General features: G+C 40.5%; 2 protein-coding genes across 2 annotated transcripts; both read left to right on the plus strand.

Moving 5' to 3' along the window:
• Window positions 1-1,413: 1,413 nt before the first annotated feature.
• On the plus strand, window positions 1,414-8,613 carry LOC135091802 (uncharacterized). Its single transcript, XM_063989772.1, has 7 exons — window positions 1,414-1,757; window positions 2,205-2,338; window positions 2,757-2,902; window positions 3,344-3,568; window positions 3,872-3,973; window positions 6,077-6,283; window positions 6,858-8,613. The coding sequence occupies exons 1-7, from the start codon at window positions 1,738-1,740 to the stop codon at window positions 6,972-6,974; spliced, it is 951 nt and encodes a 316-aa protein (XP_063845842.1). The 5' UTR covers window positions 1,414-1,737; the 3' UTR covers window positions 6,975-8,613.
• A 1,515-nt stretch (window positions 8,614-10,128) lies between these two features.
• LOC135091799 (uncharacterized) lies at window positions 10,129-24,094 on the plus strand. The gene is made up of 2 exons (XM_063989770.1): window positions 10,129-11,155; window positions 22,274-24,094. Exons 1-2 carry the CDS (start codon window positions 10,842-10,844, stop codon window positions 23,064-23,066), a joined length of 1,107 nt encoding a protein of 368 aa, XP_063845840.1. The 5' UTR covers window positions 10,129-10,841; the 3' UTR covers window positions 23,067-24,094.
• Window positions 24,095-25,492: the final 1,398 nt, after the last annotated feature.

Consider the following 25,492-nt stretch of genomic DNA (forward strand, 5'->3'; position numbering starts at 1 on the left):
GATGGAGGGGTGAAGAGGAGGAGGAGGAGGAGGAGGAGGAAGTTTCAAAATACGGCCAAAGGAAAAATCATCATTAACAACAACAACAACAATAAAAACAACAATAATAAGCGCGTTAAGTGAAAGAGGAAGACAAGGGATCTTTATAAATAAAGAGGAGGTGTATGTACAGTATGTATGTATATATGTATGTATGGAGAGGAGGGAGAGGAGAGCACGAAAGGGTGGAGTGTGTGGTGGTGTGTGGTGGTGTGTGGTGGAGGAGGAGGAGGAGGAGGAGGAAGAAGACACATGGCGGTCACTTTCCCACTAAGATAAAAATTCTTACTAGAAATTAAATTGAAATAAGATAAGAAAAACGTGAAGACTTACTGATAAGATACTACTACTATTACTACTACTATTACTACTACTACTACTACTACTACTACTACTACTACTACTACTACTACTACTACTAATCTTTCCACCCTCATAACTACCACCACTTTGATTCAAATTTTCTTTCTCACCTCCTCCTCCTCCTCCTCATCTTCCTCCTTCTCTTCTTCCTCCTCTTTTCACATCTCCTTCCTTAAAGTCTCGTGCTCCGTTATCTGTAAACTCTCTCTCTCTCTCTCTCTCTCTCTCTCTCTCTCTCTCTCTCTCTCTCTCTCTCTCTCTCTCTCTCTCTCTCAGCTTGTGGTTATTTCAGTAGTAGTAGTAGTAGTATTAGTAGTAGTAGTAGTGCGTCTGAACAGTTAGTCAGCCAGTCATTTCTTTGCTAATCAGTCAGTCACTCAATCAGTCAGTCCTTTTCTGAATCTGCTCTTGTCATTAATCTTTTATAATCTGTTAGTCAGTTCAAATTCCAGTTAATCAGTCAGTCAGTTAGTCATTTAGTCTCCTTATAGCCAGTTCGTACAGTCTATCAGTTAGTCAGTCAGTCAGTCAGTTCCTTTCGTCAGTTACATTGTCAGTCAGTCAGTCACATCATCTTCTCATTAAACAGTTACTTCCCACGATCTATCAGTTAGCCTTAAGTCAGCTACGTATTCAGTCAGTCAGTCCCCCAGCCTGTCACCCATGCTTACATATAGTCAGTCACGCCTGTAGCCAGAGGGCGTGGTGGCGCTAACACACACACACACACACACACACACACACACACACACACACGGGACGAACGTACATTCATTCACACAAACAATTCCGTGTGCCGTTACCTCTCTCTCTCTCTCTCTCTCTCTCTCTCTCTCTCTCTCTCTCTCTCTCTCTCTCTCTCTCTCTCTATCTATCTACCTCTCTAACAAGCAATTAATGACCGTTGGATTATATATAGAAAAGTCGCAGAAAATAACGGAGGAGGAGGAGGAGGAGGAGGAGGAGGAGGAGGAGGAGGAGAAGGAGAACAAGTGAGGGAGTTTGACGGTAAAGATGATGGTACGGAAGAGATGGAACTAACCAGTGGGAAAATACGGAGGAGGAGAAGGAGGAGGAGGAGGAGGAGGAGAAGGAGGAGGAGGGTTCCGCTTGAAGATGTCTTGGGTCCTCAGCGGTTCCTCACATCCACAACTGACGGCGGGGTGAAGAGACGCCAACTCCTACTACAGCTACAACCAGTGCTACTGCTACTGCTGCTGCTTCAAAGATAAACAGACCAGCACTTCAACAGGAGAAGGAAGTTCGTCCTAGCTCCTCTTTGCGGCAGGATCTTGAAGGAACTGAAGGATTTTGAAGGGCGCTGAAGATTCCAAGATGGGTGTTTGTGTTGGAAGGTGAGTGAGTGAGTGAGTGAGTGAGTGAGTGAGTGAGTGAGTGAGTGAATAAGTGCTTTGCTCTCTCACCACGATAATTTTTAAAGCCCACAGAAAAGATTAGCAGGGTTCGCAAGAGTGTTTCTCCCGTTAACAATGTAGAAATATTGTTAACCTGTCATTATAACCGTAAAAACATCTTTAAAAATCTGTGTAACTTCGCCACGATTATTTTCCTATTTTCAAAGGCTACAGAGATGATTAGCCAGGTTCCCAAGAGTGTTTCTCCTGTTAATAATGTATAAATCTTATTAATTTGTCACTAGAACCGTAAAAACACCCTTAAAAACTAGCGTCACTTCAACTAGAGCATTTTGAAAGTAAATTGTGGGCAGAAGTGTTTTAGAATATGGCATTAACATGTGTGTGTGTGTGTGTGTGTGTGTGTTTCACCTAAGCACATTTCAGGGGAGTGGTTGTTGTGTTGCTAATGGTTCTACTGAAGGAGGGAGGTACCACGCCCTCAGAGCACGCCCACGCCAGCCCAAATACCGCCCATTCACGCCACTCTCGCCAGCTTCACCGCATCCTTGATCCTTTTGGTAAGACGGCATTTAGTAAAGGGATCATCATCATCATTATCATCATTATCATCATTATTATCATTATCATTATTGTTAGTCTCAGTCTTTCAACCTTTTGTCTATTTCAAGAAAAACGTTTAATTTTTCTTCTAATTATCTATCTGTTTATCTATCTGTCTGTCTGTCTGTGTGTCTATCTGTTCATCTACCCATCTATTTATCTGTCTATCTATCTATCTATCTATCTATCTATCTATCTATCTATCTATCTATTTATCTTTCTATCTATCTATCTATCTATTTATCTATACATCTATCCATTCATCCATCTAACAATTAATAAATAAATCAATTAATCTATCTATCTATCTATCTATCTATCATTCTACCACCACCAACACCACCACCATCACCACCACCTCCTTCCCTTCGTCAGGTTTACTGGGGAAGGCCGGGGAGGCAGTGAGCGGAGCCGTTGAGGACCTGGGGCAGCGCATAGACCAAGGGGCGCAGCATGTGGGGAACCTGATGCAAAGGGGCGCCTCCTCCATCAACTCTGCTTTCAAGACCCATGTGAACCAGGTAAGGAGGAGGAGGAGGAGGAGGAGGAGGAAGAGGAGGAAGAGGAGGAGGAGAACTGATTGGTAGATTGACAGACTGAGATGTGAAAAGAAGAACAGGAAGACAAGAGAATAAAGAAGCGTAAAAAAAGGAAAGGGAAGATATTAAGAGGAGGAGGAGGAATAGGAGAAGGAGGAGGAATAGGAGGAGGAGGAGATAAACACAGAAAAACACACATAACACACAAAAACAGACACAAAGCAGCAAAAACAAGAAAGAACGAAGAGAGAGAGAGAGAGAAAGAGAAAGAGGGGAAAAAAAACAAAACAAAAAACAAAAAGACGAAATATCAAAATGAAAAGAAAAAAAAGAGACAAGAAAAATAATAAAACGAATAGAACAAGACTTCAAAACAAAAACTAACCCGAAAATTAAACACCCTAAAAATCTTTCCTCCCACAGATGCAGGAGGGGCTGGAGGAGGCGGGGAAGGTGGCGGGGATGATAGGAGAGGACCTGGTTGACTCTGTGTCGTCCCTGGTATCGAATCGCCTGCAGGAGGAGAGAGGCGAGGAGGCGGTGAGGAAGAGGGAAGGTATGGTTGACGGTTTCCTCAGACTGGTTGGAATTGATTCATCACAAGTTGGTCTGATGGCCCTCAACGTGCTGATCTTCTTGGCTGAGTTGGTGAGTGAGAGAGAGAGAGAGAGAGCTAATCAGAGAAACAAACGCATTTACAAACAAACGCATTTACAAACAGACATATTTACAAACAGAAACAGAAAGAAACAAGAAGCAGGTAGAAAGACAGACAAACATACGCACAAACAGAGAGGAAAGTATGCGAAGCCAAATAAACCTAGACTGATTTAGACACAAAACAGATCGACAAGCAGACAAAGAAAACGTAACTCTACACCGCAAGATTTAAAGGCAGACTGCACTATTTATTAATTTATTACTATTATCATTTTATTTATTTTTTTTCAGATTACTTCGTCGCTCATTGGAGAGAAAGTGAACGAAATTCCTGAGTCCAGAGATTCGAAAACTTCTGTTCTTTCTTGGTTCATGCGAGGCGACCCGGCGAAGGTAATGTAGTAGTAGTAGTAGTAGTAGTAGTAGTAGTAGTAGTAGTAGTAGTAGTAGTAGTAGTAGTAGTGTATAAAACTTAATTCATATTTATACTTCAATATATTAAGTTTAAATAATATTCTCTCTTCGTCAAACACAAATCATCAAAAGTCAACTAATTTATCTATATTAACTAAATAAACCATAATTACACGCAAATTTAAACGACAAAAGCATGTAATAACTCCATAATAGTAATAGTAGTAGTAATAGTAGTAGTAGTAATAGCAGTAGTAGTAGTAGTAGTAGTAGTAGTTGTAGTAGTAGTAGTAATAGCGTCATTACTTGTAGTGGTGATGGTGGTGGTGGTATTGGTGGTGGTGGTGGTGGTGGTGGTGTTGGTCAGCCTCAGTAACACAAGCAGTGGTGGTGTTTGTGGTTTAGTTAAGATGCAAATGAGTCGCTGAACCGCAAGGAGATAAAATGCAGGCGCGGGAGGAGGAGGAGGAGGAGGAGAAGGAGGAGGATGTTGTGGTCATGTCCGCAGCAGTAATGGAGGAAGAACAAGAATAAGAACAAGAACAAGAAAGAAAAAAAGAAAAAAAAGAAGAGAAAGAAAAGAAAAGAAAGGAAGAAGAAAAGAAAAGAAAAGAAAAAAAGAAAAGAAGAAGGACAAAGAGAAGACGAAGAAGAGGAAGAACAACAACAACAACAACAACAACAACAACAACAACAACAACAGTAAAAAAGAGAGAAAAGAAATATGAAGGAAAAAAAAGAGAGAAACAGAAACCAGAGAGAGAGAGAGAGAGAGAGAGAGAGAGAGAGTCACCCCTACGCAACACAACGGTAATCCTACACACTTACACACAACACACACCTGTCATGGCCGCCAACAGGTGTCTGATAACCTGAAAATCACCTTTATTTTTTCACCCGTTTTAAAATAAAGTCCTGTTATTTTTCATCTCCTCTTCCTCTTCTTCCTACTTCTCCTTCTATTCTTCCTCTTCCTTCTCTTATTTCTCATTTTCTTCTTTCACATGTTTAATTTATGTGTGTTATCATGTTTCCTCCTTCTCTTTCTTTTCCTCTTCCTCTTCTTCTTTCTCTTACTTCTCCTTCTCCTCCTCCTCTTGTTTAATTCGGGTGTAATCATGTCTTTTTCATCTGTTACACCTATTTCCTCTTCTATTTCTTCCTCCTCCTTCTCTTTCTCCTCCTCCTCCTCCCCCTCCTCCTTCTCCTCCTCCTCCTCCTCCTCCTCCTCTTCCTACCTATTTTTGTCTACGTAATCATGTCTTCATTTATTTCATCTATTTCCTCCTCCTCTTCTTCTCCCTCCTCATTTTCTTCCTCTTCCCCTTCGTAACCATTTTTAAGTCATGTCTTCCTCCTCCTCCTCCTCCCTCCCTCCTCCTCCTGCAGCGGTCACAGTTACGGGACCCGCCCTAAGAGGCACCCCCCGTCACTGTCAGCTGATGAAGAGTAAACAAATCCACATGTTCAGGGCGGCGGCTTAGACACGCCTACCAAGTCTTATAATTAGTGTTATTTTTAATATTATGGTTCACTGAGAGACTTCCGGGTTGGTGTTTCTAATCTTGCGAGTGTTTTGTGTTGTTATCTATCAGGTTTTTTTTTTTTTTTCTAAGTTTTCCTCACATTTTTAGTCTTTTATTATTAACTGGTATTTAAGTTTTGATATTTTTGCAGTTACTTTTTATCGAAGTTTCATTATTTTATTCACTATCTACTTTTCCTTACATCCAAGTTCAAATTTATCTACAAAGAAACATTATTTACACAGTATTTCTCTTGGAGCTGACTAAAATCAAACTTGATTTCATTATTTTCCAACCACGTTCAAATTTAGTCTTTTTATCATCACACACTATCATAAAACATTACATTTCCACAGTAGTCCCTCAAAACCAACCACAAAGTAGACGTCATTTCTCTTAAAACTACCTACAATTTAAACTAACCCCATTATTTTCTAACCACGTTTAAATTTACAGTCTTCTACCAACACCCTCACAAAAAAACATCACATTCACACGCTGCCACCTTCAAAACCAAGCACAAACTAAACTAACTCCTCGTCCTTCACTTCTCCAGATGGACGCAATGCTGAGAGAGGCACAGGATCCGGGACTTCCTAGGGCAATCATACAGAAGCTTCAGAGAGCCACGGGGGACGATACTGCGTGTGTGCAGCTGTTAGTGTGCAAGCTATCTCCGGTTGTGTGGGGCCTCCAGCGTTCCGTGGCCGTGTCTCAAGCAAGGAGCAGAGACCCGGACACGCCTCCTATGGGCCTAATGCAGGTAAGAATTCTTGCAGGTGACTAAATGATGGTTAGATAGATGGATATAGATAGACTGACTGACTGACTGACTGACTGACTGACTGACTGATTGATTGATAAACATATTCATAAAGGAAAGATCAGATTTATATAGTAATTAAAAGAGGTAGCACTTGTTAGTAATTGGATAGATAGATAGTAAGAGAAATAGATACAGACAGTTAACAGTAAACAGACTAATATACTTACAGAAATATTGATAAATTAACAGGAAAAATAAGATTAGACACACAACACAAAGAAAAATATGCATGAAAAGGCAGAAAATACAGATGATTATGGACACACACACACACACACACACACACACACACACACACAAACACACACACACGATAAAATAAAAAAGAAATAAAAAAAAAAACATCATCTCACTAATAGAAAGAGAAAATGAAGCTTCACATCTCACTCCTTCCTTCACACACAAGTCAACCACACTCAGACCTTCCCTTAATGCTCTCACGCTCGTCACCCTGTAGGTAGGCAATGGCTGTAAGAACCAATTAACTCCATGTCTCTCTCTCCCTCACCAGACCCTGTACGAAGCCCTGCCGCCTCTCAACACCTTCGTCAACTTCTCTGAGTCCTGTGAGCATCAGTTCCCGAAGTGCCCTCTTATTGATCTCTCCCATCTTGGCCTTGGTCTCTAAAACTATGGACAGTATTCTGAAAAACTTCCGCGCCACAATTCCACTATTTTTAAAGGCTCTACTAGAAGTGACACTGGTTTTTAAGGATATTTTTATGGTTCTAGTGAGAGATTAACGAGTTTTCTGCATTATTAACGGGAGAAATACCCTTGAGAACCCCGCTAATCAACTCTGTGGCCTTGGAAATTAGTTTTGATGAGAGAATTAAGCATTTCAGAATACGAGAGAGTCAGCATCACAAAGCCTCCCGCACCTTCAGGAGACTCTGCTTCCTGTGTGAGTCCAGGGCATTATATGGACTTTTTTGTGGGAATTCTACGGGATAAAGGAGCCTTGACTAGTGTTGGGTTGGTTTAGGTCATATTAGGTATTTTTAAGTGTTTTCGTATTGATGTTTTTTTTTTGTTTATATATCGGTGCTTCTAATTTCAGTTGGTCACGGTTTCATTAATTAAGATTTTGATGAAGATTGGGTTTTCTGATTAGATGTTTTGCCGATACAAGTTCCTTCCTAATGTTTTTTTTTTTTTTTTTTTTATTTTATAGTTTTCTTTAAGTAATGTTTAAATTTTAGCTTATCACGGCTTCAGAATGTAAGAGAAGAGAAGATGCAAGAAGCCATCAGGCCTACACGTGGCAGTCCCTTTGTAGGAAACGACACTACCTCTCTCTCTCTCTCTCTCTCTCTCTCTCTCTCTCTCTCTCTCTCTGTTGTCACAATTCTACGCTGCACAATCTTTAAACATCCCTGATTATGTCACTTGTGGGCTTAAGGGAACTACACTACCTTCCTCTCTCTCTCTCTCTCTCTCTCTCTCTCTCTGTTTGTGTCTCCTCCTCCCCTCTCTTCCTAACTCTCTCTCCCTTATGCCGTGACTTTGAGGAGCGAACCAATGGCACCTTCACACACACACCTGCGGCTTTCCCCTCCACGTCCTCTTCGCCCTGCGCTACGCCGTGGCCTCAGTCACAGCAGGGTCACCTCGCCACCACCACCACCACCACTGTCAGCTTTCTCCGTAGCTCACTCTGACTTTCAAACGACTTCTGTTGGTTTCCCATCCACATCCTGTGCCCGCAGTGACTCTGAGACGACTCCAGGTACTTTTCCTTCACCTTTGCGTTGTTTGACTATTACGCTGTTATGAAATGACTTAGATGGTTGTAGAAAGACCTGTAATACTGTAGTAGGATGCTGTACGACTAAAATGCTGTTATGAAAAGGCTTAGTGCTAGAAAGAACATATGTAATGCTGTAATAAGGTGCTGTAAGACAGTCACGCTGTAATGAAAGGCTTGCAGTGTCTGTTAAAACACCTTTGATGCTGTAATGAAAGCTGTTAGTCTGCCACGATGGAAGATAAAGGATAAAATGCTAATGGGAGTGCTGTAAATAAAATATACTGAAGGTTTGCGATGCTGTGAAAGGTTAAGATGCTGAAAGGAGATGTAAAATATAAGGTAAAGAACTGTACGTATTTTCTAGTGGTGTATCCGGTCTGTATTGACACCGAAGGGCATTATGGGTGCGTGTGGAGCTTCGTGGAATCTAATCCTTTATACATGTACTGGAAGAGTATTTGATTCCTTTTATTGGGATTTCACTAATACGAAACAATAAAAAATACTAGAAAAAACAGTAGTATTATTAAATTCATTACTGATTACGGTATGAATGAAATGCAAGTCTGAATGGTAGTTAAAGTAGGTTAGTGAAATGTGAATAATAATGAAGGAGGGAATGACACAGATTTGGTAACACTGAAGTGAATATTGGTATGGTGGAGAGAGAGAGAGAGAGAGAGAGAGAGAGAGAGAGAGAGAGAGAGAGAGAGAGAGAGAGAGAGAGAGAGAGAGAGAGAATGAACACACACATAGATAAATAAGTAGATAGATACATAGATAGACAGAGAAAGAGAGAATGAACACTAACATCGATAAATAAGTAGATAGAAACATAGATAGATAGATAGATAGAGAGATACATCGATAGAAAGATAGATGGATGTATGAAAAAATAGATAAATATATAGACGGATGGAAAGATAGATAAATAAATAGGTAAATACAGTGACAAACATTCTACCAGCCACTTCAATAAATACATGGAAATCCCATCTCACATTTCATCACAATAATGCTTACCTAAATAAATAAAGAAAATAATAAGGAAAATGTTAACTACTCATTAACCAACATTTCTTTTTTTCTGCCTCTAAAGGAAACAGATTCAAGAAAAACTGAAAAGGGAAAGAAAAAAAAGAAAGCAGTTTTCGTTTCTTCTAAAATAGTTACAGGAAATATAAAAGATGTTAGTTAATCACGATCTTAAGATTCTACTAAAACACACCATACAGAAAATGAAGGAAAAGAAAATTAAATAAGAAAAAAAAACTGTTAACACTTCTTCTGAAAATAGTTTAAAAATATACAAAATGTTCATCAGATGACATTCTTGAGACTCAGGTAAAACAAACAGCAGAGAGAGAAAAAAAAAAAAGAGGAAAAGAAAAAAAAATTAATTACCTCTTCGCTCGCTAATTGACACAAAGGTGAATACAGTACACTAATTAAGCTTTTAACCATGACTCTCGCACAATTTACCTCGCACGCTACCTGCACACACACACACACACACACACACACACACAGTACTACACTCATTTTCCCCATGACTGCCAATCTAACACAGTTCCCCTTCGTAACGGCACCAAAGAAAACGCGACTCACCTCTCCTTCCCGCCTCTCGTCCCCATATCTGTAAGCACCTTAATTACGGCACCCCCCCCCCCTAGCCGTTTCGCACACCTGACCATAACCACCACGCTAACTAACTATATCTAGGTTAGTACGCAGCCTTCCCACCATCAGACACGGTAAAACAATCACTAACAATCTGGTAAAGCGAATAACGGAGTCTCCCCAATATCAGAAGGAAAACGGAGGGTAAAAAAATACACTAACGGGATACGTGATATGTTTCGATATGGTCCCTTAACATTAATCTCAGTTTGTCATCACGGTTGGAAGGTTTCAGATTAGCATTGTGATGTGGCTGCAAGTCTATGCTGAGTTAGCTGTGTAGCGGGAACGGAGAGGGGGAGGGAGAGAGGGAGAGGAAGAGACAGAGTCGAGGAGCGAACACACGCAGTTACTTCACGTGTGAGACGAGATCAGCTGTTGTAACGTGGGCAGTGTGATTCGGCTTACCTGGGCCTGTGAAAAAGTATACCTGTTAATTATCTAAAGCAAGACTCGTGCCACCTGTTTACGAGGGCGCAGTAATAATTCTACCGGGTAATTACGAAGATAAAGAAATGTGTTAATTGTTAAAAAGTCATAACCTGCTGAGAATCATTAATTTTACCTGTTAACGGCTCAATTTTATCCGTTAATGGAGTGATTCAAGACTTGCGCCACTTGTTAACGAGAGTGCGGTAATAATTCCACCTCTTAATTACGAGGCTGATTTATACTACCTGTCGACGAGGCACAAATAGTATCCTGTTAAATAATCAAGAACTTTACTTGTTAACAAAGTGACTCTACCTGTTAATTAATCACCTCAAGAATTCTACTACCTGTGAACAAGTGGTTAATGTAATTCGACCTGTTAACGAGACTCGACATTCTACCTACCAGTACTAAGTTACCTGTTAATGAAGTGACTGCTTACCTGTTAATCAAGACAATAACAGGTAATGGAAAAGCAAAGACTGGCCTCCTCAATTAATTAGTTTCGTGTGATGACAAAGGGTGAGAGAGAAAAAAAAAAGGAAAATTACGTGTTACTTCAAGAGAGAGAGAGAGAGAGAGAGAGAGAGAGAGAGATCCAGACACGGGAGAAAAAAAAAGTGCATCATCATCATGACTCAGCAAAAAATAATCCTCATCGGAATATGGGCGTGTGTATTACTGACGCCCACATTCTCCCACGCCACGCCCACGTACACCAGCGCCACGCCCTCCACTCACGCCGACACCCACACCCCGCCCACGCTACTTGAGGGCGGAAAGGACAAGACAACCTCAGTCTCTAGTGTTCCTCGCCTGGCGCCCGTCTATCCCATCCTGAACACCACCCTGGGCATTCTCTCCTTCGCCGCCTTCGCCGTGTACATTGCTATGCTGCTTGGGGGGCTTCTTGGAGGGGAAGGTCCGGCCAGGGAGGCAGTGAACAGGTGAGTCACGTGATAAGGTCTTCAAGAGGTATGAGGGATGAATGCAAGGATGGTAAACAAAATCCTCGGGGGTCAGTAATCGAGGCAGGATAAGTAATGGGTTCAAGATTGATAAATTTAGATTCAAGAAAGAGATAGAATGAAATAGGTTTTTTTAAGTAGTGTAAGGAATACAACAAGAGTGACAAACAAAATACTCGGAGTCAGTAATCAGGGCAGGACAAAAAAAAAAAATAAATAAATAAAATACTGGATTCAAGCTTGATGAAGTTAGGTTTGGAAAATATATAGGTCAAAGAGGTTCTCAAATGGAGAGGTTGTTTTAGTGGTATAAGGGATATAGCGAGGATGGCAAACAAAATCCTCAGGGTCAGCAACTGGGACAAGAGAAGAAGAAACGAGTTAAAACTTGATAAAATTAGCTTAAGAAGAGACCCGAAGAGTGGTGATGAGTGGAATAGTCAGTAATCAGGTTCTTTAAGTCGTATAAGGGACACAACAAAGACATGAACAAAATCCTCAGGGTCAGTAATCAAGACAGGACAAGAAGTAACCTGTTCAACTTTGACATCTCTGGAATATTCCTTAACTCTAAATTAACAAGCTAACAAAAAAAAATTATCCAAATCACGAAAAATAAGCAAGTCACCCCGTCAATTACGTTCTCTATGAATAATCACCCGGCACTAAAAGACTTCACACCTCGTTTTCTGTCCCGTTTTCTCTTCGGGGCATACTTCGCTATACTCTCGCTGGGTTGGGAGTCTGACCTCACTCTGACTGATACGCTAAACTTAGTCGTATGCAAATGAGGTACAAGATAAATACAAGAAAACACAGACAGAGAGATGAGTGTGTGTGTGTGTGTGTGTGTGTTCTCTCTCTCTCTCTCTCTCTGTGTCTAATATATTCTCGTCACTTAGAAGTTCAAGGCAATTCTCAGGTTGTTATCTTTATCCTCTTCATCTTCTTCATCCTCTGACATTTTCTCGGGTCATGCATCATCCTGCGTGACATTTCCCCTTCTGTGTGTTCTCTAATGATTTTCTCTTTAGTGGGGCGTTATGTGGGTTCTAAAAATAGCAGACGTGACATGGTGTAAATATTTCCGTTTGCGGTGTAAAAAATGTAAATGCGTCGAGGAAAAAACATCGAGTACCTTGTAAAGTTTGATATTGTGATTCATATTGTCATTCGCTGTCTTCTGTTTTGCCCCTCCCCAGAAAATAAATAAATAAATAAATAAACTAATTGCTTAATTGACTGACTGACTAACTAAATAAATAAGTAAGATCGAAATGTAAGCGTTTAGAAACAACAACAACAACAACAACAACTGCAGCAGCAATAAGAGCAGCAACAATCAACAACAAACATTCCTTATTGGGGTTAGGGAAAAAAAAAATTGATCAGACAAAGCAAGACGTAACGAAAAAAAAAAAAAATAATAAGATTAATAATTACAAAATGTTACACAAACCAAAGACAGAAAGAAAAACAGAAAATGAAGATACTCTAACACACACACACACACACACACACACACACACACACACAAGCTAAACATTCCACTTCAAGAAGATGGAGGAAGAAAATTAATGAGAGAGAGAGAGAGAGAGAGAGAGAGAGAGAGAGAGAGAGAGAGAGAGAGAGAGAGAGAGAGAGAGAGAGAGAGAGAGAGAGAGAGAGAGAGAGAGACGAAAACATAAAGATAAAAAAATAAACACTTCACCACTTGACCACACAGTATAAACACCACAAATTATACACCGGAAGGTATAGGCAACGCAGAACTAACACCATAAAACTGACCCTTTCAAACAGCTGAGCATCGCGATAGCACAGGGGGGCAGAGAGTGAAGGGAAGGGGCTGGGGAGGTTCAGATACCCTTTGAGATGGACCAAGTAGGATCCAAGTGCATCGTCAACAAACAGGGCAGCCAATACGATAACAGGCCAACAAATGCGCATCACCAAGATTCCCAAACAAGGTGATCTCACAGGATTTAAGAGGTTTGAGTCTCCCAAGAGCAAAGAGTGATAATTATCTCAAAATATATGAAGAACTGACGTGGTTATGGTGATGAGAGAGAGAGAGAGAGAGAGAGAGAGAGAGAGAGAGAGAGAGAGAGAGAGAGAGAGAGAGAGAGAGAGAGAGAATATGCATGTCCTGTCATAATTTAATTGCATACATACATACAGACCTCTCTTACATAAACATACATACATACATACATACATACACATCTCTAATCTTACCATAATCCTAATAAAACATGTCATTCCTATTCTTTACACATCCTTCGCTGATCCCACAACATCCCTACCCTATACATAACATCAGTGCCTTATATCTCCGCAAACAGTAGAATCAGTGAATGGCGCAGCGCAAACAAGGCTAAACAAGACTCAACAGCTGCAAACTATCCAATTAGACTTACCAATAACAACACGAGACTCCAGTTATTGCCTAAATCCTTCACACTAACCATTTCATTACTCCTCTCTCTCTCTCTCTCCCTCTCTCTTTCTCTCTCTCTCTCAGTCCCGGTTCCTCTCCCTCTCTCTCTCCCTCTCTCTCTCTCTGTTGATAAGGCAAACAGTCCATTATCTCACTATCATATATCAGACATCATTAATATCCCCGCCAGGACTTCCATAGACGAGCCTTGTTCCCTTCTGTTATCACTACCTCACTATCATTGGATCACCTCCGCCTCGCCACAGTCTACCCATTCATAAGGCTTTGTTGGCCATTCATATTTTAGGGGCTCGGGAAGGTAGTGGTGGTGGTGGTGGTGGTGGTGCTGGGTTGATGAGTGTATAGAAAGTCAGGAAGTGGAGGTAAAGGAAGATTAGGAAGAGGAGGAGGATGAGGAGGAGGAAGAGATGTAGATGTTATGAAGATAAGTTAAGAAAGAAGTCGTTTGGTTTTAAGAAGAGGAAGATGAGAAGGAGGAGGAGGTGGAGGAAGAAGAGGAAGAGGAGGAGGAGGAGGAGGAATAATCTTTCTCAATTAACCTCATATTCTTCATAAACTCACAAACAAAACCTTTAATTACCCAAACTTAATTATAACCATCCTCATTACACTTTCATTTACATTTAATTAACCAAGAGCGTCATAAACTTTAATTAACACTCACTAACACATCACTATTTTCACCATAACTAGCACACACACCAATATTCACCACACCTTTCACTATCCTTCACTGCCAAATACCATTACCTATTCACAACTAATTAAAAACACATAAGCACTAGGATACTACCTGTCACTATATTCATCAAAACAATGCTACCATTATTCACACCTTTCACAATCCATCACTATAAATTAATCACCGTCAGTCTCCTTCACCACCTGTAATCAACTCACATTTCACAAACCAAGGATAGGCAAGCCACAGAGAAAGAGCTTAATTTCATTCAACCTTACCTAATAAATCCACTCTTTATTTTCCCCCATCACTCATTTAACGAGTTGTTTTCACACTTTCACCCCTTCACCCCTTCACCCCCTTGCAATCTGACCACCCCCCTGCGCCTTACTTCCCTCTCCTTCCCTTGACTGGTTTCCTTGTCCTCTTGGCTTCCCCCTGTGGCCTCGTCTTTGCCCTCTTTAAAGGAAAAATGGTAGTGTTTATCAATCATTAGGTTATAAGTTTACGATTCATTCATCTTGTCTTGCCTTTTCCTCTTGTTTCCTTTAATGTTTGTTGTTTTGGCTTGTGTTTACGTCATGATCTTGTTTTGTTTCCTTTTATCGTGCGCTTTGCTCTTGTTTTTTTTGTTAGAGGTGCTGTTTGTTTGGCTAGATTTCGTTAATTTTTATGCTTGATCACTTTTGAATTCTTCTCTCTCTCTCTTGCGCTGAATCAATGGAGGTTGCAGTTTTTTTATTTTTTTTATTTTGATGTTTGTTTTAACGGGAAAATTTGTTTATTTTTTCTTTTTTTATTGGGGGAGGGAAGGGAAGCAAGGAGGTCTCTCTCTCTCTCTCTCTCTCTCTCTCTCTCTCTCTCTCTCTCCTCTCTCTCTCTCTCTCTCTCTCTCTCTCTCTCTCTCTCTCTCTCGTAAACCCTAAACCCAGCTATCTGTTTTGTTTAAGTGCAATATTGCTAATTTACTGACTGGCTCACCAAATAATTCACTCAATCACTCACTCATTAAGCAAATAAACAGATGGATGAATAAACAGACTGATAAATAAACAAGCAAATAAATAAATATATGAATGAAAATAGATAAACAAAATGGAGAAAGGAAGGAAGATTGAATGACTGTAACAAAGAACCAACCTAAACAAACAAGATAACCTAATTAACAAACTAGCCAATCATTTTCTACTATCACCATTTACACATTCTTCCCATATTTCCTTCCTATTCACACAAACCAAAACCACTAACGAAGCAAGAAACAGCCAGTCAGCCAATCTCCTTTACAGAACAGCCCAGCCAATCTCTCTCTCTCACTGCCACTTTGCGCCTCACATCTCGTTAGAACAGTCCCGCTATGATTATGTTTAGACAGGTGCCCCTCCCTTATTTTTGATGACCTTCCTGTATAGCCACCAGTCATCGCAATAAGGCCTTCAATATTCCTTCTAAGTACGTCTCTTCTCACCTCTTGTGTCTCTGTATTCTGTTGGAAGATTAGTGGGTGAAGGGTGTTTTGTGTTCGTGTGTGTGTGTGTGTGTGTGTGTGTAGTTTTTGGTTTGTTTATTTGGTATTGACATGTTTCTATCACTTTTCTGTCTTCTCTTTCTTCCTCTCTCTCATTAATGACTTGTTTATGCGTGTTATTTAACTAATCTTCAGTTTCATTTAAGAATATAAGAGCATAGAAAAATATGGGAGTTTTTATTTTCTCTCTCTCTCTCTCTCTCTCTCTCTCTCTCTCTCTCTCTCTCTCTCTCTCTCTCTCTCTCTCTCTCTCTCTCTCTGGCAGGGTTATGCGTGTTCGTTCAATTATATTATGTAATTTTGAAAGAAATGTTATAATCGCAATTATTTTATTTATTTTTTTTCCAAGTCTAGACCTCAATCTGTCTTATCTTCTTACAGTCCTTTAATTTTGTGCAGCTGGCCACGATATTTCTCACTTAAATGACTCTTGCATGCTATTTTTATAACAAGGAAATTGTGTTCTTTGTCATTTACACAGAGAACTCCATCTCTTAAATCTAGCACATTTTTCTTTTTATTTAAATTGTTCTTTCATTCTATTTCGTACACAAGAAAATACATTTACTTTCGCTACTCGTATAAGAAAGAACTTAAAAAAAACTAAGGGAAACTAAGGAAACCAAGGGAAACTAAGGAAACCAAGGGAAACTAAGGAAACCAAGGGAAACTAAGGAAACCAAGGGAAACTAAGGAAACCAAGGGAAACTAAGGAAACCAAGGGAAACTAAGGAAAACTAAGGGAAACTGCCATGAGCTCTACACGTGACGCTCCCAACACCTTCACTTATTCTTCATTTTATTTTGCAAACCTTGGGAATCATTCTACTGCTCCTTGTCACCTAAGTCAGTTTTTTTTTTTTTACCTCATAAATGTAGAAAGATGTATTATTTTCGTTAATTTCAATCATATTTTGTAAGACTAGGATTCTTTTTTAAATTTAATCCCGTAACTAATTAATTTTTAGCTAATCTTTATAGCATAACACTCTAAATTAAATAACGATCATTCATACTCTTCACTCCATTCGTCTTTAATTTAATAAACTAATCTATATTACTGTCGTTCAAATTCTAAACTATATTTTCTTAATTTTACACACAAAACTAGACAAAGATTCCTATTTTCCCTTATTCAACTTTTTAACTTATCTTTCTCTCAAACTATATCACTATTATTCAATTTCTTAATCTATTTCTATCAAGTGAACATACAAAGACAAAAAATTATTTGCATATTACCTTATTAAGCTTTTTAATCAATCAAAATATATTACTATCGTTCAAATTATTGATACATTTTCTCTCAAATTAACGTACAAAAACAAAGATTCTTCATACATTTCCTTTTTCCAAATTTAAATCTTCTTTCCCTCTGTCCCCTCTAGTCTTTCTCTCCTCTTCTCTCTCTCTATTCCTAATTCCTAATTTAACCACACTTTCCTCTCAATCACCAAGAAAACAGACGTAACCTTCGCTAGAACATGGAAAAAAAAAATGATCTTACATTATCTTATTTAGACACAGACATCCCTTCCCCCTCTGCCTCTTTCTCTCCCCTTCTCTCTCTCTCTATTCTTAATGTCACAAGCAACACGCGTTTAACCACACTTTCCTCTCAATCACCAAGAAAACAGACGTAACCTTCGCTAGAACATGGAAAAATATTGATCTTACATTATTTTATTTAGACACAGACATGCCTTCCCCCTCTGCCTCTTTCTCTCCCCTTCTCTCTCTCTATTCCTAATGTCACAAGCAACACGCATTTAACCACACTTTCCTCTCAATCACCAAGAACCAAGAACGTAACCTTCGCTAGAACATGGAAAAATATTGATCTTACATTATTTTATTTAGACACAGACATGCCTTCCCCCTCTGCCTCTTTCTCTCCCCTTCTCTCTCTCTATTCTTAATGTCACAAGCAACACGCATTTAACCACACTTTCCTCTCAATCACCAAGAACCAAGAACGTAACCTTCGCTAGAACATGGAAAAAATTGATCTTACATTATCTTATTTAGACATAGACATCCCCCCTACTTGTGAGGTCAATTAAACGAACGTATCAAGTTTCACAATCTTATCTCTTATCTGTTTACACTCAATACTCCAGCCTTCATTTGCACACTTCTGCCACCAGCCTCATTCTTCAGGCTCGGCCCCAGTTTAATGACAGAAGCGCTCTATTATTATTATTATCACTGTTTGCCTAATCGCAGCTGCGGTTGGTGAGGGTCTGAGGAGAACAGAGACCCTTCTAGCTAATCATACAGGGAATTAACTGAAGGATCTTGTTACCTCTTCACTCTGCCCTGTTAAATGAAGGCTTTTTTCTTTTTTTCTTTCTCTCTCTCTCTCTCTCTCTCCTTTTTTTTTCCTTTTTTGTGTCTACGTGTCTTTTTTGTGTATCTTTTTTTTATATTGTTTATTCTTTTGTGTCTTTGTCTCTCTCTCTCTCTCTCTCTCTCTCTCTCTCTCTCTCTCTCTCTCTCTCTCTCTCTCTCTCTCTCTCTCTCTCTCTCTCTCTCTTGTTTAGATTTTGTGGCTTTTTTTCTCTCTCTTCCTCATTTATCATTCCGAGCTATTAAACTTCTGGGGTCTCTCTCTCTCTCTCTCTCTCTCTCTCTCTCTCTCTCTCTCTCTCTCTCTCTCTCTCTCTCTCTCTCTCTCTCTCTCTCTTTGTGTGTGTGTATGTGTGTGTGTGTGTGTGTGTGTGTGTGTGTGTGCATGTGTTCAACGCTATTCGTGGATCTCTTATCTGTATGTGTGTGTGTGTGTGTGTGTGTGTGTGTGTGTGTGTGTGTGTGTGTGTGTGTGTGTGTGTGTGTGTGTGTGTGTGTGTGTGTGTGTGTGTGTGTGTGTTAAAAATGCTTTGTTTGTCCGCTTGTTTCTCGCGGCGATGCCAGATGACGGAAAAGGAGGAGGAGGAGGAAGAGGAGGAGGAAGAGGAGGAGGAGGAGGAGGAGGAGGAGGAGGAGGAGGAGGAGGAGGAGGAGGAGGAGGAGGAGGACCACCTTGATGACGTCAAATAAAAACTACGCTAAGACTTCCTCTGACCAGAAACGAAGGAGGAGGAGGAGGAGGAGGAGGAGGAGGAGGAGGAGATGGAAGGGTGAGCTAAGTATCCTCTCACTGCTGTTTGTAAAGGCCGGAATTGATAGCTTAGAAGAGAAGGCGCAAAAACAGCATAAAAACACACACACACACACACACACACACACACACACACACACACACACACACACACACACACACACACACACACGAAGTAGTTGAATACTGTACGTGTGTGTGTGTGTGTGTGTGTGTGTGTGTGTGTGTGTGTGTGTGTGTGTACATAATCAGATGCACACAGTAACAGCTGACGGCGAGAGAGAGAGAGAGAGAGAGAGAGAGAGAGAGAGAGAGAGAGAGAGAGAGAGAGAGAGAGAGAGAGAGACTACCTCACACACACACACACACACACACACACACACACACACACACACACACACACACATACAGACAGACAGACGGGTCCTTCAATACAGCAGCTCAATGCATCACCTCCTAGGGCGCTTCTTAACTGAAATAGCACCATCTTATCTCCTTCCTCGTTACCAGGACTGAGGAAAAACACACTGGAGAGCATTCATTTCCCCATTAGCCAAGTTTGCAACGATGCCTGTATTCGGAAACCCTTCTGCTCTGCGCCTCTACTTTTTCTAAAGGCTCTAGTTGAAAATACAGCTTTTTTAAGGGTCTTTTTACGATTCGAGTGACAGATTACCAAAATTTCTATATAATTAATAGGAAAAACATGCTTGAGATCCCGGCTAATCTGAAAATAGTGGTGATCAAGAGAGAGAGAGAGAGAGAGAGAGAGAGAGAGAGAGAGAGAGAGAGAGAGAGAGAGAGAGAGAGAGAGAGAGAACGAGTATAGCGTTTTGGAATGCAGACCTGAGACTTGAGACCATTCATTCCCTCTTAAAAATCTTCCTTGCTTCTGACTCCTTCACCGCCTTCGTCAGATAGGATGTTACGACACGAATGGGAGGAGGAATCATGGCCGTTTGTGTGTGTGTGTGTGTGTGGGGGTGGGTGGGTGGGGGGGAGTGATACATCTCTCCCCCTTAGCCAATAAAATGAAACTCTTAAAAAGTTGGTTTCTTGCTTCAACAGTCAAGCTTCTGTGGTGAAATATGCTAATCCCCTCTCTCATCCTCCTCTTCTTGTTGCTCCTCCTCCTCCTCCTCCTCCTCCTCCTCTTCTTCCTCTTTCTCCTCCTCCTTCTCCTCCTCTAGCAACTCCTTCTCTTCCTCCTTCTTCGTTTTATTTTCTCCTTCTTCCAGTTTTTCTTAGTCTCTTTCCTGCTATTTTTACTTCATTTTTTTTCCATCCCCCCTTCTTCCTCTTCTTCCTCCTCCTCCTCCAGCAGATCTTTTTCTTCTTCAGTTTCTCATTTTTTTTAGTAGTTATTTCTCTTTTTCCTCCTCCTACGTCTCTTCATTTTCTTTATATAGCTTCTCCACTTCATCATCTCACTTTCCTCTCGTTCAGCCCACTCTTCTTCCTCCTCCTTCTCTTCCTCCTTCTCCTCGTCTACGTTCCTTCATCACCATCCACGTATTTCTCATCTTTATTAATTCCAACCTTCTTTCCTATCTCTTCCACATTCCCTTATCACTATCGCTTAAATTCTTATATTTTATCTTCAAATGCTCTTAACTTCTACGTAGGGAAAGATTCTGTGGATACGATATGCCAAGAAAATGCCGTTTGAGGATAGTTATCTCTAGCTATGTGCCTAAGTTCTTCTATTTAGCAAAGGACTGTGCGTGTAGGAAATAAGTAGGTTCAGAATTTTAATAAACCCGGATTACTATTGATACAGAAAGAAGTAAGAATGTAAAGGAATTATTTTGTAGGTAAAGTTTTCTCAATATAATTTCCCTCAATACTCCCACAAGTCTTTCATTTTTTCAGTGTCTCAGATGAAGGGAAAGTATTTAATAGCTAGTGTCTCATAAGCTCCATTACCACAGATCGTTTATTTCTCAGTCCCAGGGCGAAGGTTCAAGACCCCGTGAACCTGATCGCAGTGAACCACTCTGGTCCATCACCCTGACAGGTTAATCTTACCGCGCGGTGAAAATAAACACACACACACACACACACACACACACACACACAGCCACGCATACATACAGAGTGAAGGAAAGGCTGGATAGATTTAGATACGAAGATAGGAACCCTTTAGACTAATGTAACTTACCACACACACACACACACACACACACACACACACACACACACATATATACACACACTATACAAAAACTACTCACAAACACGAAAATAAGACAGTACCAGGTTAACTTAAGTCCTACACACACAAACACACACACACAACTAAGCAGGTCAATTTAAAGCATTTTTGGGATGAGATTCAAACCCTTAATTTAGCGGAGTCTCATTGCTTCTGGCTGTGGTAGTTAATTGTGAAGAATTATCTCACTATATTGCTATTAAGTATGCGAGTGAAGTGGGCGGGGGAAGGGTAGGGAAGGGGAGGGGGAGAGAGATAAAAAGTAAAGCTTGCTGATGTTTTTAAAAGTGGTAACTGATACGACAAGATGAGAAATTAAAACAAACAAAAACATCATCTTTATTACCAACAGCCTTATTATCATTATTATTATTATTATTATTATTATTATTATTATTATTATTATTATTATTATTATTATTATTATTATTATTACACATACTTTTTTATAGGATTCTGTGGTTAAGGAGGAGGAAGAGGAGGAGGAGGAGGAGGAGGATAAGGAGGAGCAGGAGAAGAAGGCGGCAGAGGAAGAGGAGGAAGAGAAAATATGTGAAGTGTACAAAGAAATAATGAATAAATATAGTAAGAACAAAAGAAAGGAGGAGGAAAATAAGGAGGAAAAAGAGAAGACAAGATGAAGTAAGAGAAAGAAAAACAGGAAAGTGGAGAATGAAAGAGATAAGGAGGAGAAGGAGAAGAGTAAGAAGAGAAGAAGTAAGAGTGAAATGAAGACAGACTCCCTAGCAAGAACGTAAAGGAAGCTGTAAGAAACCTCTCTCTCTCTCTCTCTCTCTCTCTCTCTCTCTCTCTCTCTCTCTCTCTCTCTCTCTCTCTCTCTCTCTTTCTGTCTGTCTTAGTGATGTTTATCTATCAATTTCGTCTATTTTTCTATTCTTTTAAATTTCCTTATTGATTTCAAGAACAAACTGATAATTGAGTCCATTTCAGTTATCTATCCAATTTAAGAACTAATTTCTTTCTATCTTCCTTTACTTCTAATTCAATCCTGGTTTCTTCGTCTTCCTTGTCTATCCCTTATATCAGTTTAATTAATCTGTCAAAACCCTAACTTTACAAGAAGCTCTAATCAATCTTCCCTTTATTCCAGGCGAGGCGAGGCAGCACCACAGGGAGACATCACGCCAAACATTTCATCCTTCAACAACACACTGCAGCCAGCACACACGATCCTGCCTTCCCTGCACCACCTCCCTCCTATCTTCCCGCCCCCGAGCACCCAAGACCTCGGCCCTCTTCTGTCTATACTGGGAGGGCACGAGCTGGCTGGCCTCAGAGGAAACACAGGCAACTTCAGGCGAAAAGTACCTTCATTCAGACATACAAACCAAATGACTAGCCTTGGATATCCTCAGAGTTTAGAATTTCCTAATCATCCAGCTCTTTATCCCTACTATGATATCCTACAGCCTTTAGGAGTGGATGGTGGCCCTGAATCGTCCCTTGGTAACTTCTCAGGATTTCCAGGCGTTCCCAAGGGTAGTAGGGGTGTCACTGCTGCACGTGGGGTAATGGAAGGTCTGAAGAAGTGGACCCCAGTTGCACCTACACTCTATGACACGAAGGTGGAAGTCATTACGCCTCAGGAACCACCACCATCACCACCACCAACACTACCACCACCACCACACACAGGAAGGAACAGTACTAACGCCCTCCTTCAGTCTCCTGCAGGATTCTTACTAACTCAAGCAGTGACCCAGGACTCCAGCACCTCACCCTCTTCACGTGCCACGATTCCTAACGCTAGGACTTCGCAGGACCCCCAAATCGAGGTTCCTCAACACCCTGAAAGCTACAAGAACCCTCCACTCCATTTTCTTTCACAGGGACATGAGTTTAGGGGTACAAATTCAGGTGCCTCGTTCAAGGGAAACAGGTGAAACAGGTAAAATTGGTAACAGGTACACCGACGGTCAACTAGGGCAGGATGTAAATAGGAAACCAGGTCAAGTATCACCAGAGAGGAATACTCGTTACCAGCACGCCATAGAGAGAGGTAACACGCATCTCCACAGTCTTATTAGTAAGAGCCACGCCCGTGACACACTCCCACACGCCCTTAATAACCACAGCCACACACGCATTCTGCCCTCACTGCCCACCAACGCCACCAACCTCTCACATTCCACCACGCCAAAGGTCACTACATATACCCTGACGTCACCACGCATCGCCATCAACTCCATCACCACGTCACGGACACAGACCCCTCCTACAGCGCCTCCTTCAGACACCCAAGCTAAAAACCTCACAAATTTACACTGGGATCGCCCGGCCACAGCTGCTGCCATTGTGTCCGCCGTCAGGAAGATAACCCTTGAGAACCTAAAGGAGCAACAAGGAGCCGGGGACTTCTAAAGGGTCAGTCGCCTCCACCCTTGCCTCCTTCATGACGCAAGACCGAGGAATCCCACACATAATGATCCTCCTCTAGATAACACAACACTGCCGCCTTCACCACGCAGTCACACGCCAACAGAGCCTTCCTAGATCACTCCCCCATGCAGCGCCCTAACGGAGGAGCCTCGGACGCCCATCCCAGGCCAGACACACGCCCGGAACACGCCGCAAGATGACAAGGCGTGATGCTCTGGGAGTGAAAAGATATCGGTGATTGGATGATCTACGTGAGAGAGAGAGAGAGAGAGAGAGAGAGAGAGAGAGAGAGAGAGAGAGAGAGAGAGAGAGAGAGAGAGAGAGAGAGAGAGAGAGAGAGAGAGAGAGAGAGATCTGGGAAATGTACTAAAGACAACCACAATCTCACACCAAATAACTACAACAACAAAAACAACAACAACAACAACAACAACAACAACAAAAGCAACACCTCCAAATAACACAAATACAATACTTGAAAATAAAACAAAAAATAAACATATTAAAAAATCATAAACACCCCAAGATATAAGCAAGTTTCATTATCCTCTTCAGTTTTAATTATTTAAGCCAGAAGTTCACATGAGACCAGCTTTCATTACTGACTCGCTTATCTCAGAGTGTTGAAAGAGACGCTAAGCTAAGCAGGAAGTCTAAACTCATCGTAGGAGTTCACGAGTTTGTCTAAATATTAATGCTACACTCGTGGTTAGCTGTTTAGAAATCTCCCTTACGCATTCATGTCTTCTGAAACCACTGCTCTTTTTTGGTCTTACACAGAAAAACTCCTAATTCTTTTTGATATATTTCCTTATGTAAATGTTAATGCTTCACTCGTGGTTAGCTGTTTAGAAATCACCCTTACGCATTTCTGTAACTTCTGAAACCTCTGCTCTTGTTTGGTCTTACACAGAAAAACTCCTAATTCTTTTTAATATACTTCCTTGTCTAAATGTTAATGCTACACTCGTGGTTAGCTGTTTAGAGAACTTCCTTACCTATTCCTGTATTCTGAAACGCTTTGCTCTCTGCCCGAATACAGAAAAAAATGCAGAGACGTTTTTAATATACTCCCAGTTAGATATAAACCTCACATTACTTACCTACAACAATCACAGCTGTTATAACACATTTAGAAAACTCCCTTACTTATTCCTGTATTCTGAAACGTTTTCTTTTTGTTCGTACACACACACAAAAAAAAAATAATAATAATTCCAGAGCTTTTTAGTATAATCCCAGTTAAATGTACACATCTCATTACTTATACCAGAGATCTGAAGCTTTTTTTTTTTTTTGCCGGAAAACAGAAAAAAACCTCACAAGAATTTTAAATGTGTTCCCAGTTAAAAATACATCTCATGCCACTTAACTGCAACAATAACAGCTACTACAGCACATTCGGGTATTTAGAGTCATTCCTTACTTATCTTTGTAATATGAAACCCTTTGCTTTCCGGATCTGTATACAGGAAATAACTAATACATTTTAATATGCGTTCAGCTGAAAGTATACACGTTAAAAAAAAAGTATACAGGATTAAAATTTTCAAGATTAACTGATAGAACTAATTGATTATCATATTTCAAGGGAGGCAGGAAGGGAAACACAGAGGAAGGAAGTCAAATGTCACACGAATATTGACAATGAAAATCGGCGCGTGGAATAAAATAAAGATAAAATAGTTTGTCCTTAAAGTGTCTCCTGTCTGAGAACAATACGTTTTCTCTCGTGTTGTTTGAATTTCCTTGAGTTTTTATCGGAAGAAGCAACTTTTTTGTGTGGAGTTAAATGGATAAAATGTACTTTTTTTCTTTTCTTTCCTTGTTATTTAATGCAAGAGGGAGGAGACATAAATTCAAAGAAGAAAAAGGAAAGAAAACACTTATTGCCTCTCCCAAACAGAAAAAAAATAAAATAAATAAATAA

Source organism: Scylla paramamosain, chromosome 38 (genome assembly GCF_035594125.1).
Source record: "Scylla paramamosain isolate STU-SP2022 chromosome 38, ASM3559412v1, whole genome shotgun sequence".
Taxonomy (NCBI): Eukaryota; Metazoa; Arthropoda; class Malacostraca; order Decapoda; family Portunidae; genus Scylla; species Scylla paramamosain.